We start from the raw sequence: 12,494 nt of genomic DNA, 5'->3' as shown, positions 1-12,494 counted from the left end.
CAAAAGACGCAAAAAAGTCTAATAAAAGGTATGTCATGGAAAAGACTGAACACAAAAACCACAACATAAAACAAAAAATAAATAAATAAATAAAAATAAAAATGCAACTGAACCCAAATGTTACAAACGTAATCTGAAGAAAACAGGATGAAAAACTGGAAAAAGACAATGAGAAGATAAAGCAAGACAAAAACAACATAACACATGCAACTAAAGAAATATTTAACACACAACATGAAAAAATGGTATAAAAATGATGTAAGGATGAAAAAGTGACGTCAAATACAAAAAACAATATAAGTTACATGATAAAAAAGAAAGGGGAAAAAAGGAAAAACACACAAAAAACACAGTTCAGGTGAAATGAAAACAGACTGTGATGTCATATTTTATATCCAGATCTGACAAACATTTATTATTAACTGTCATTTTTCTTTTATATTAATTTATTCATTCGTTTGTTCCGTTCACGCGCTATACCTCCTTGATGTCTTATTTTGAAGGTGTGGTTTCTCCACTTCCGGTGTTCACTTCCGGGTTGGTGTGAACAGGCAGAGCCGCAGGGTGAGGTCCGTCTGCGGTTCCGGCTCCAAAACATGGACAAACACCCTGAAAACCTGCCGGAGTCCTGGAGCTGAGGAGGTTCAGAGTCTGTCCGTGAACCGGCACCGGCGGAACTGAATTTACCAAGCCCGTTTTTAGACCGAAGTGTCCCCGCTCCGGTGTGTTAGCATTAGCATTAGCCGCTAGCCCCGGTGGCTAACAGGGTTAGCAGTGCACCTGTCACCGGCTTTTGGGTCTGTTCGGACCCGGTTCGGGTTGAAGCCCATCTCCCGGTGCAGTGAACCCGGGCCAAGCAGCCCGAACCTCCTGTTTCCGGGTGGTTCTGTCCGGTGGGGGTGACACCGAGCCGCTGAAGGGACACAAAGGCGGACAAAGAGGATGGCGTAGCCGGACATGTGAGCTGGAGCTGGGCTTGGGTCCGAACTGTGAACGCCCCCCCCCCCCCCCCCCGGAGACCCGGACCAGATCCGAACCATGGCGTCCTCTAAAGCCAAGGCCGGACCTGGACCAGGAGATGGACTCAAAGAAGGGAAGGGCAGCGCCGGAGACTCCGCGGGGGAAGCGGCACCGAACAGCCGCAGTTACCGACTGGAGGAGCTGGAGACCAAGGCCACAGTGGGTGAGTCTGGGGGGGGGGGGGGGGGGGCTGGAGACCAAGGCCACAGTGGGTGAGTCTGGGGGGGGGGGGGGGGGGGGGGCTGGAGACCAAGGCCACAGTGGGTGAGTCTGGGGGGGGGGGGGGGGCTGGAGACCAAGGCCACAGTGGGTGAGTCTGGGGTGGGGGGGGGGGCTGGAGACCAAGGCCACAGTGGGTGAGTCTGGGGGGGTGGGGGGGGGCTGGAGACCAAGGCCACAGTGGGTGAGTCTGGGGGCGGGGGGCGCGGGTGCACCCAGGTCTGGAAGGAGACACACGGGTCTGGGGATGCCTGCACAGGACCAGGACCAGACACCTGGTCCAACCTGATCCGGGTCAGGGTTAAAGGCGTCCATACACTGTGCGATTATTTCGATCATTGCACGCAGCTCCGTCTCAAACTGTGTGAATCACTAGTAAAGTCAGACTCACGATTCATGTTCTCACACTGTAGGACCGATGCTGGTATGTGACCTGACTGCTCACACTGTAGGACCATACACCAGAGGATGCACCACACTGTAGGACCATACACCAGAGGATGCACCACACTGTAGGACCATACACCAGAGGATGCACCACACTGTAGGACCATACACCAAAGGACGCACCACACGTTCCAGTGTTGGATCCGGAAATACAAATAAAATACCAAGGAATCCGAAGTGCATAGACGATTGTGTATCAGCGTGAGTCACCAAATGGTAGTGCTAAAAAAAAAAAACCAACAAGCCGCTTTGACAATATGTGCCATTATCTGTGAGGAATTGTAAAAGAAGAAAAGACGACCACGTGTTTGGTGCAGGAACTGGTTGTCCAGACGTGGACAGTATGGGCTGTCAGTCCTACAGCAAAGGGAACAAGAGGGAAGATGCAACAGATAAACTGCACTAGGACAATAGCCAGCAACTGTTAGCTTAGAATTAGCTCAGCATTAGCTTAGCATTAGCTTACAGTAGCTATTATTGTATTGGCTTTTGCAGTGTGAGAATCTGAGGCCCATGGGCTCGTGGCACTGCTTTGACAGTGCCATACCCTCAGGAGGAGCCAGCAGGATTTCAAACAGCTGCGTTTTCCTTGCAAACACACGATTGCTGGTGGTGAGGTGTTCATGTCTTCTCCTTAGCCCTTGTACACTGCACCCAGGACCACACACCATTAGAGGCACATCTGGGCCCATCCCAGAAAGAGTCGCACGAGTGAGAAATCGTCTGTAAAATCGCACAGTGTATGGACGCCTTTAGGGGTTCCAGTCAAGGTTAGGGATCTTTAAGGGAAGAGGAAGTCTGTCCACTGCAGGATTTACCCCAGGACATGGAGAAGAGTTAAGGGTTAAAGGTTCAGGGTTAGGGTTAAGGGTTAGAATTAAGGGGTAAAGTTTAAGGGTTAAATGGTAAGGGTTAAGGGTTAGAGTTAAGGGGTAAAGGTTAAGGGTTCAAGATTACCTTTATACACAGGAACTGCACAGGAGGTTCAGGGGAGGAAACACCCATGATATGTAACCAGGCATTAGTCACATCCACCCAGGCGTGCTTAGTCTGTTTAATTATCCAGGTATTAGTCAGATCAACCTGGCTGTGTTCAGTCTGTCATATTCCCTCCGACAAGGAGGTTCTGTTTTTGTCAGTGTTGGTTTGTCTGCCTGTTTGTTTGTCTGTCTGTCTGTAAGATAACTCAAAAAGTAATGGACTGATTTGGATGAAATTTTCAGTAAATGTTGATGCTGGCTCAAGGAACAAATGATTAAATTTTGGTGGTGTTCGGGGGTTGGGTGGGGTGGGGGGGCACTGATATGCCTTGGCAGAGGTCTGCACTCTCTGACTGCTTCTAGTTGTCCAGGCATTAGTCAGATCCTTCTTGGTGTGTTCAGTCTGTTTTATCATCCAGGCATTAGTCAGATCCACCTGGCTGAACCTGACAGTCCATACACAGAACATATAAACATGTATGTAGAACTGGAACATAAAAGGCTCATGGGTTCACTGGTCCCATATCCAGACTGGTGTCCTGGTCTGGGTCCAGGAGGTCTACAGGGTCCAGTCCTGGGTACCTGGGTTCATGGGTACCTGGGTTCAGGTTGAACCTGTCATTACCTGTCGACACCCTGGAATCAGATGATCCTCAGACAGTCTTACACCGGTACAAGGTGGGGGGGGCAGGGCAGGACATCTTGACTGACAGCCCCGGTGTGCTGCTGTTTCCAGGTCGCCATGGTGATGGCAGGAGGCCTGACACAAAGGTTCACTGTCGGTAAAAGCAGACGAACGAGACTGTCAGCATTTTATGGAGAGAAAGATATGTACCATACTGACGACACAGACGGTCTGGGACTGGTCTGGTCTACAGGTCTGGGACCGGTCTGGTGTACTGGTCTGGTACTGGTCCATGTCCTAGAAGTGCCTTTAGACCCGGTTCAGTCCAAACTGTGGTTCTGCTGCACATTCATGGGTTTGGGTCAAAGTTCAGACACTTAAGGCTTTTCTTAAGGGTTTTCTTAAGTGTTGTCTTAAGGGCTTTTCAATGGTGCATATTAATGGACATGCCCCCCCCCCCCTTTAACACCCCCTCAGGTACCGGGACATTCGGTCGGGTCTTCCTGGTCCAGGACAAACAGAACCGGTCCTTCTACGCTCTGAAGCAGATGAAGATCCAGGATGTGATCCGGCTGAAGCAGGAGCAGCACGTCCACAACGAGAAGGAGGTCCTGAGCCAGGTCCAGCACCCCTTCCTGATCCGCCTGTGAGTCCAGGACCCCTGACCCCTGACCCCTGACCCTTGACCCTGAGTCCAGGACCACTGACCCCAAACCCTGAGTCCACTACCACTGACCCACTGACCCTAACCCACAATGAGAAGGAGATTCTGACTAGGGATGCAAATTACCGATAAATTCATTAATCGTTAGTCGGTTGTCCTTTTCGATCGATTAACAATTAATTGATAAGTGGTGATTTTCCTGAGAACCTGACTTTCTTTTTCAGTACGGTCTGTTAGAATCAAAGCTGAATACTGTTCATGTAGTTCAGGATAAAACCATGTCATATTCCTGAATGATTGAATCATTGATCCGTTGGATACAGTCAGTGTTTCCTGTGGAATTCATCTGTTGGTGCGGTGGTGTGGAATGGGGGGGTGCACACGTGTGCCTTTCGTCGGGGGGGGTGTACATGCACGCGCACAGTACAGGTGGGGGATGTGTGTGTGTTAGTTTGTAACCGCGCACGTACTTCTAATATTATGAGGGTACGGGGCGGTGCAGTCTGTGACACCCCCCCCCCCCCCCCCCGCCACAGAAGTAAAAGTGAAACTTTTCACTCATTTCTCTTTTCCTCCTGAAGCTTCACTAATGCTTTACACACCTGTGTCCTGGATCAGGAGTCTGGAGGAGGTCTGAACTTCTGTTTCACTGAGCGTGGACTAGACCAACCTCCAGGAAAACACTCAGATACCGACCACACATTTGTGTTTGTATTTATGCGTTTGTGCACCACTCCCACAAACAGTCACTCTGTTTGGCTCCACCCACAAACAGACGGTCGCTCTGTGTTTGGCTCCACCCACAAACAGAGGGTCGGTCTGTGTTCGGCTCCTCCTCCATGTCCATACACACATCCTAACTCATCAACGCCATGATCCGGTTCAGTGTCCGCCTATTCCAGCCACGGCGTCGCAGCGCGGACAAACCATCAGCCTTCAGACAGGTGTGGACAGGAGTGGACAGGTGTGGACAGGTGGACAAGGGCAATTAACCGACAATTAGTAATTTAATTGAGCAAATTCTTATCAACAATTAATCGTTAGTCAATTAATTGTTTACATCCCTAGTTTGGACCCAGGTACAGCACCCCTTCCTGATCCGCCTGTGAGTCCTGGACCACTGACCCCTGACCACTGACCCCCTCACCCTGAGTCCAGTACCCCTACCCCTAACCCCCCCGCAACCAGATGCTGGTCCATCATCAGTGTGTGTGTTTTCTTTGTGCTGGTTCTGTTCAGGTTCTGGACCCACCATGATGACCACTTCCTGTACATGCTGATGGACTTCGTCTGCGGTGGTGAACTGTTCAGTTACCTGCGCAGCCGCGGTCGCTTCAGTAACTGCACCGGAATGTTCTACAGCGCAGAGATCGTCTGCGCCATTGAGTACCTGCACTCCAAGAACATCGTCTACAGAGACCTGAAACCAGAGAACATCCTGTTGGACAGGGAGGGGCACATCCGACTGACCGACTTTGGCTTCGCCAAGAAACTGTCTGACAGGTACGAAAAACTGACCACTGACCCACTGACTGACTGTTGAACCACTGACCGACTGTTGTCCTTCTTGGACCCTTGGCTCCGCCCACACGTGTTTGCTGGACATTCTTGTGTGTGTTGAACAGGCCCCGCCCACATGTGTTTGATGGACATTCTTGTGTGTGTGTGTTGTGTTCAGGACCTGGACTCTGTGTGGGACCCCTGAGTACCTGGCCCCAGAGGTGATCCAGAGTAAGGGCCATGGCCGTGCAGTGGACTGGTGGGCCCTGGGGATCCTGGTCTTCGAGATGTTAGCAGGGTAAGGGTCAAGTGGGGGGGTGGTGCGCGCACTGAACCCCCCACTGCGGGGTCTGGGTCTGTAGTGAATTGTACTGACACTGGGGGGCACCAGGGTCTGCTGAACCCCCCAGTCCTCCAGGTCTGGGTCTGTAGATCACATGTTCCTGTGTGTGTCTGTTCTTCCACTCTGGTCCACATTCCACGACAGTGACTGCATCTGCTCTGGAAAAGAACAGACTCCGCCCTCTGCCCCACCCCCAACTCAGGCTGGAGAAGTGTGATGAACCACTGAGTTTATGTCTGCTCCAGCTGTGACGCATTCAGGGCCCGTCTGCTCTATGTGTAATAGAATAGAATAGACTAGACTTTCTGTTCTATAGCAGTACAGGCACAATGGAATTCTTGTGCGTTTCCCTGAGTCAGAAAAAGGAGCATGAAAAAAGTAAAGATACGACAGATCAGACAGATACAAAACATAAACACAGCTGAAATATACAAAAAAAACAGTTATTGCACATATAGCTCACATACACTTTTGTAGAAAATACAGTATTATAAAAAAGAGTAGTAGTAATAATGATAATAATGATAAGAGTTCTGAGGTAACAAACAAGATATTGGACATTTGAGTTAAAACGTACTGTGACGTAGAGCAGGTTATTGTACATTCAGTTCAGAGCATGGTATCTGTGACAGTGTGGGGGACTGGTGTCCTGGGGGGTACTTCCTACCCGCCTTCATGTCCTTGGGGTGGGGGGGTACTTCCTACCCTCCTTCATGTCCTTGGGGGGGGGGGGGGTACTTCCTACCCTCCTTCATGTCCTGGGGGGCGGGGTACTTCCTACCCTCCTTCATGTCCTTGGGGTGGGGGGGTGGGGTACTTCCTACCCTCCTTCATGTCCTGGGGGGGGGTACTTCCTACCCTCCTTCATGTCCTGGGGGGCGGGGTACTTCCTACCCTCCTTCATGTCCTTGGGAGGGGGGTACTTCCTACCCTCCTTCATGTCCTTGGGGTGGGGTGGGGGGGTGGGGTACTTCCTACCCTCCTTCATGTCCTTGGGGGGGGGTACTTCCTACCCTCCTTCATGTCCTTGTGTGTGGGGGGGTACTTCCTACCCTCCTTCATGTCCTGGGGGGGGGGGTGTACTTCCTACCCTCCTTCATGTCCTTGGGGGGGGGGGTAGTACTTCCTACCCTCCTTCATGTCCTGGGGGGGGGGGGGGGGGGTACTTCCTACCCTCCTTCATGTCCTGGTGGGGGGGAAGTACTTCCTACCCTCCTTCATGTCCTGGGGGGGGGGTACTTCCTACCCTCCTTCATGTCCTTGGGGGGGGGGGGGGGGGGGTACTTCCTGCCCTCCTTCATGTCCTGTTCCACTAGTCTGACTGTGATTGGACAGAAGCTGTTGTGGAGGCGGGTCCTGTGAGCGCTGATGCTCGTCGGCCTGTGGTGTCTGTGGTTGTAACCTGACTCCACCCCCTGGAACAGAGCATGAGTGGGATGGAGATGGTCTCTGAGGATGCTCTGGGCTTTTCTCCAGCAGTGGTGTTTGTAAATGGTGTCCATGGGGGGGGGGGGGGGGGGGGGTCCGAGCCAATGACCCTCTGTGCAGTCTGAATGACTGGTTGCAGCATTTTCTTCTCAGCCACTGTGGTGTTTCCATACCACAGTGTCCTGGTGCTGGTGAGGATGCACTCAATGAGTCCTTTGTAGGCTTGGAGGAGGGGCCGACGTCCAAGCCCCGCCTTCTTCAGCATCCAGGAGATGCATTCAGGGCCCATCTGCTCAGTATGTAATGCGTCCTGGTTCCTTAGTGTGTGTTTTTTTCATCTCAGACTCTGAATGTTCTCCTGTTCTTTTTTTTCAGGTACCCTCCGTTCTTCGATGATAACCCCTTTGGGATCTACCAGAAGATCCTGGCTGGAAAACTGGAGTTCCCACGACACCTGGACTTCTACGTCAAGTAAGAGACCCCCGCCCACATGGACCTGGTCCCACTTCCCATTAGAATGTTCCAACCAACATGTACTAGAAATGTTCCAACTCTGACTCTGTTCTGCTTCTGTTCTGTTGAATTCATCTGTTTCTTTTTTTCAGAGACCTCATCAAGAAGTTCCTGGTGATAGACCGAGCCCGTCGCCTCGGCAACATGAAGGTGAGCACCCCAGACTTCCTGTCTCCACCCCTCACTTCCTGTCTCCACCTTAGACTTCCTGTCTCCACCCCTCACTTCCTGTCTCCACCTTAGACTTCCTGTCTCCACCCCTCACTTCCTGTCTCCACCTTAGACTTCCTGTCTCTACCCCTCACTTCCTGTCTCCACCCTAGACTTCCTGTCGCCATCCCACACTTCCTGTCTCCACCCCACACTTCCTGTCTCCACCTTAGACTTCCTGTCTCCACCCCACACTTCCTGTCTCCACCTTAGACTTCCTGTCTCCACCTTAGACTTCCTGTCTCCATCCCACACTTCCTGTCTCCACCCCACACTTCCTGTCTCCATCCCACACTTCCTGTCTCCACCCCTCACTTCCTGTCTCCACCCCTCACTTCCTGTCTCCACCTTGGACTTCCTGTCTCCACTCCTCACTTCCTGTCTCCACCTTAGACTTCCTGTCTCCACCCCTCACTTCCTGTTTCCACCCTAGACTTCCTGTCTCCACCCCACACTTCCTGTCTCCTCCCACCTGTGGTAGGTCCACCGTCTGCAGGTGGAACCGGGACAGGAACCAGTCCACATGGGACTGAAGCTGGTTCTAATTAAAATCCAGACCTGGACCCAGACCTGGTCTGGTGGGTGGTCCTGGTCACCCTCTCAAGTCCAGTCTGTTGGTCTTCATGGTGGTCTTGTCCAGGTGCTCCAGGTCGAGTCTGGTTCATTTCGATCTGGTGGTCTTGTCCAGGTTCTGCAGGTCCAGTCTGATCCATGTGGATCTGGTGGTCTTGTCCAGGTCCAGGTCCAGTCTGGTCCATGTGGATCAGATGATTGACAGCTTCTTCTTCTTCTGTGTTTGTAGAACGGAGCTGATGATGTCAAGAGACACCGATGGTTCAAGACTGTGGACTGGGACGGGGTTCCACTGAGGAGACTGAAGGTCAGACCCACAGCACAGACCCACATACCCCCATAACCGCAAAACCCATACCCCCAAAACACATACCCCCAAACCACAAAACCCATACCCCCACACTCCCACACCCTAACCCCCATACCCCCATATTCTTACCCCCATGCCCTAACCCCCATACCCTAATCCCCACACCCCCACAACCTAACCCCCATACCCCCATACCCTAACCCCCACACCCCCACACCCTAGGTTTGGTTGTGGTTCTGGTTCTGGTCTGACACCCTGTCCTGTGGTCCCTGCAGCCCCCCATCATCCCTAAAGTGTCCCACGACGGAGACACGTCCAACTTTGACGTCTACCCAGAGGACGACTGGAAGAAGGACGCACCTGTGGCCCAGAAGGACCTGGACCTGTTCAAGACCTTCTGATCCACCTGGAAGAAGGACCCACCTGTGGCCCAGAATGACCTGGACTAGTTCAAGACCTTCTGATCCACCTGGATGAAGGACCCACCTGTGGCCCAGAAGGACCTGGACCTGTTCAAGAACTTGTAATCCGTCCTCCAGTCCATCTGGGTCTGGGACTAGGACATGGTTTAGGTCCGGGTCCAGGTACCAGACGCTGTGACATGTATCATACCACAGAGATCTGGGTCCAGGTCTAGGTCCAGGTCCAGGTGTAGGTCCGGGTCTAGGTCCTGGTCCGGGTCCAGGTCCCAGACTCTATGACCTGTTTCCTTCTGCACAGATGTTTGTATTTGTTTGTTTTTATTTATCAGCTGTTTGTGTTGTTTCTGTTTTCATGATTATTATGCAAAAAACAAATGACTGTTACTGTGATCAGCTGTTTGGACAGTTGATCAGCTGTTTTTGATCAGCTGTTTGGACGTTGATCAGCTGTTTGGACAGTTGATCAGCTGTTTGGACGTTGATCAGCTGTTTTTGATCAGCTGTTTAGACAGTTGATCAGCTGTTTGGACGTTGATCAGCTGTTTTTGATCAGCTGTTTGGACGTTGATCAGCTGTTTGGACGTTGATCAGCTGTTTTTGATCAGCTGTTTGGACGTTGATCAGCTGTTTGGATGATGATCAGCTGTTTTCTATGTTTTTAAATTTTTTTTAACTGGACCTGTTTTTACTGAACTGAACCAGACCAGGAGGACACGGGTCCGGGTCCTGGTCCCGGCCCTGGTCCCGGTCTTGGTCCTGGCCCTGGTGCTATTCCTGGCCGTGGTCGTGGTCCTGGTCCCGGCCCTGGCCCCGGTACTGGTCCTGGCCCTGGCCCTGGTCCAGGTCCTGGTGCTATTCCTGGCCCCTTTCTTGGTCCTGGTCTCAGTCCTGGTCGTGGCCCCAGCCTCTGTCCCAGCCCTGGCTCTGGTCCTGGCCCTGGTACCGGTCCTGGTCTTGGTCCCGGTCCTGGTGCTATTCCTGGCCCCTTTTTTGGTCCTGGTCTCAGTCCTGGTCCTGGCCCCAGCCTCTGTCCCGGCCGTGGTCCTTTTCCTGGCCCTGGTCCCGGCCCCGGTCCCGGCCCTGGTCCCGGTCCTGGCGCTGGTCCTGGCCTTGGTTCTGGCGCTGATCCTGTTCCTGGCCCCAGTCCTGGTTCAGTCTCTTCTGGTGGACTTGTTCTGGTCTCAGGTGGACTGTGGACTCCGTCCTAAAATCTGACCCTGGAAATGGGTCTGAATGAACCATGTGAGTCCACCTGGTCCCACTGAACTGGACCGGACCAAATATTGAGAACCACCGACCCCTTTGGACCTGTTTGGACCCAACACTAATAATAACCCTGACCCTGACCCTGGACCTGCTGGACCTGGTTTTATTCAGACCCCTTCTATTCTGTTGGTTCTGGACGATTTAATAAATAAACCTGTGACCAAAACAAACAAAACAACAGCCTGTGTTTATGAGAAACAAACAAAACAAAACAACAGCCTGTGTTTATGAGAAACAAACAAAACAAAACAACAGCCTGTGTTTATGAGAAACAAACAAAACAACAGCCTGTGTTTATGAGAAACAAACAAAACAAAACAACAGCCTGTGTTTTAGAAACAAACAAAACAAAACAACAGCCTGTGTTTATGAGAAACAAACAAAACAACAGCCTGTGTTTATGAGAAAGAAACAAAACAACAGCCTGTTTATGAGAAACAAACAAAACAAAACGACAGCCTGTGTTTATGAGAAACAAACAAAACAAAACAACAGCCTGTGTTTGAGAAACAAACAAAACAGCCTGTGTTTATGAGAAACAAACAAAACAAAACGACAGCCTGTGTTTATGAGAAACAAACAAAACAAAACAAAACAACAGCCTGTGTTTATGAGAAACAAACAAAACAACAGCCTGTGTTTATGAGAAAGAAACAAAACAACAGCCTGTTTATGAGAAACAAACAAAACAAAACGACAGCCTGTGTTTATGAGAAACAAACAAAACAAAACAACAGCCTGTGTTTGAGAAACAAACAAAACAGCCTGTGTTTATGAGAAACAAACAAAACAAAACGACAGCCTGTGTTTATGAGAAACAAACAAAACAAAACAAAACAACAGCCTGTGTTTATGAGAAACAAACAAACAACAGCCTGTGTTTATGAGAAACAAACAAAACAACAGCCTGTGTTTGAGAAACAAACAAAACAACAGCCTGTGTTTATGAGAAACAAACAAAACAAAAACAACGAAGTCCACCTGTCTCCTCCTCCTGAATGGCCCCAGAACATGAATAAAACTGTTCAACACCAACCCTAACTAACCCTAACTCTAACTAACCCTAGCTAACTCTAACTAACCCTAACTCTAACTAACCCTAACTCTAACTAACCCTAACCCTAACTAACTCTAACTAACCCTAACCCTAACTAACCCTAACCCTAACTAACCCTAACTCTAACTAACCCTAACTAACCCTAACTAACCCTAACCCTAACTAACCCTAACTCTAACTAACCCTAACTCTAACTAACCCTAACCCTAACTAACCCTAACTCTAACTAACCCTAACTCTAACTAACCCTAACTCTAACTAACCCTAACCCTAACTAACCCTAACCCTAACTAACCCTAACTCTAACTAACCCTAACTCTAAGTAACCCTAACCCTAACTAACCCTAACTCTAACTAACCCTAACTAACCCTAACTCTAACTAACCCTAACTCTAACTAACCCTAACCCTAACTAACCCTAACTCTAACTAACCCTAACTCTAACTAACCCTAACCCTAGCTAACTCAAACTAACCCTAACTCTAACTAACCCTAACTCTAACTAACCCTAACCCTAGCTAACTCAAACTAACCCTAACTCTAACTAACCCTAACTCTAACTAACCCTAACCCTAGCTAACTCTAACTAACCCTAACTCTAACTAACCCTAACTCTAACTCTAACTAACCCTAACTCTAACTAACCTTAACTAACCCTAACTAACCCTAACTCTAACTAACCCTAGCTAACTCTAACTAACCCTAACTCTAACTAACCCTAACCCTAGCTAACTCTAACTAACCCTAACTCTAACTAACCCTAACTAACTCTAACTAACCCTAACTCTAACTAACCCTAACTCTAACTAACCCTAACTCTAACTAACCTTAACTAACCCTAACCCTAACTAACCCTAACTCTAACTAACCCTAACCCTAACTAACCCTAACTCTAACTAACCCTAACTCTAACTAAC

The 12,494-nt window shown here is 50.0% G+C and overlaps 1 protein-coding gene across 2 annotated transcripts; it reads left to right on the top strand.

Moving 5' to 3' along the window:
* Nucleotides 1-514: 514 nt before the first annotated feature.
* prkx (protein kinase X-linked) lies at nt 515-10,355 on the top strand. 2 transcript variants are annotated; one of them, XM_030129561.1, is made up of 9 exons: nt 515-1,183; nt 3,769-3,937; nt 5,195-5,458; nt 5,634-5,753; nt 7,602-7,697; nt 7,832-7,889; nt 8,752-8,829; nt 9,108-9,185; nt 9,312-10,355. In XM_030129561.1, the coding sequence occupies exons 1-9, from the start codon at nt 1,039-1,041 to the stop codon at nt 9,357-9,359; spliced, it is 1,056 nt and encodes a 351-aa protein (XP_029985421.1). In that variant the 5' UTR covers nt 515-1,038; the 3' UTR covers nt 9,360-10,355. The 2 variants fall into 2 exon arrangements, with proteins under 2 accessions (XP_029985421.1, XP_029985420.1); XM_030129560.1 differs by having other exon boundaries at nt 9,108-10,355.
* The last annotated feature ends 2,139 nt before the right edge of the window (nt 10,356-12,494 follow it).

The sequence above is a fragment of the Sphaeramia orbicularis genome, unplaced genomic scaffold (genome assembly GCF_902148855.1).
Source record: "Sphaeramia orbicularis unplaced genomic scaffold, fSphaOr1.1, whole genome shotgun sequence".
Lineage (NCBI taxonomy): Eukaryota > Metazoa > Chordata > Actinopteri > Kurtiformes > Apogonidae > Sphaeramia > Sphaeramia orbicularis.
This window is presented reverse-complemented; position numbering and strand designations above follow the sequence as displayed.

What these genes read in the sequence shown, in the direction of transcription:
- prkx (XM_030129561.1), top strand. Translation starts at nt 1,039, where the DNA reads ATGGCGTCCTCTAAAGCCAAGGCCGGACCTGGACCAGGAGATGGACTC. An exon ending in GTCTTCGAGATGTTAGCAGG is followed by an intron (nt 5,754 to 7,601) that starts GTAAGGGTCAAG and finishes CTTTTTTTTCAG; the next exon opens with GTACCCTCCGTTCTTCGATG. An exon ending in CACCTGGACTTCTACGTCAA is followed by an intron (nt 7,698 to 7,831) that starts GTAAGAGACCCC and finishes TCTTTTTTTCAG; the next exon opens with AGACCTCATCAAGAAGTTCC.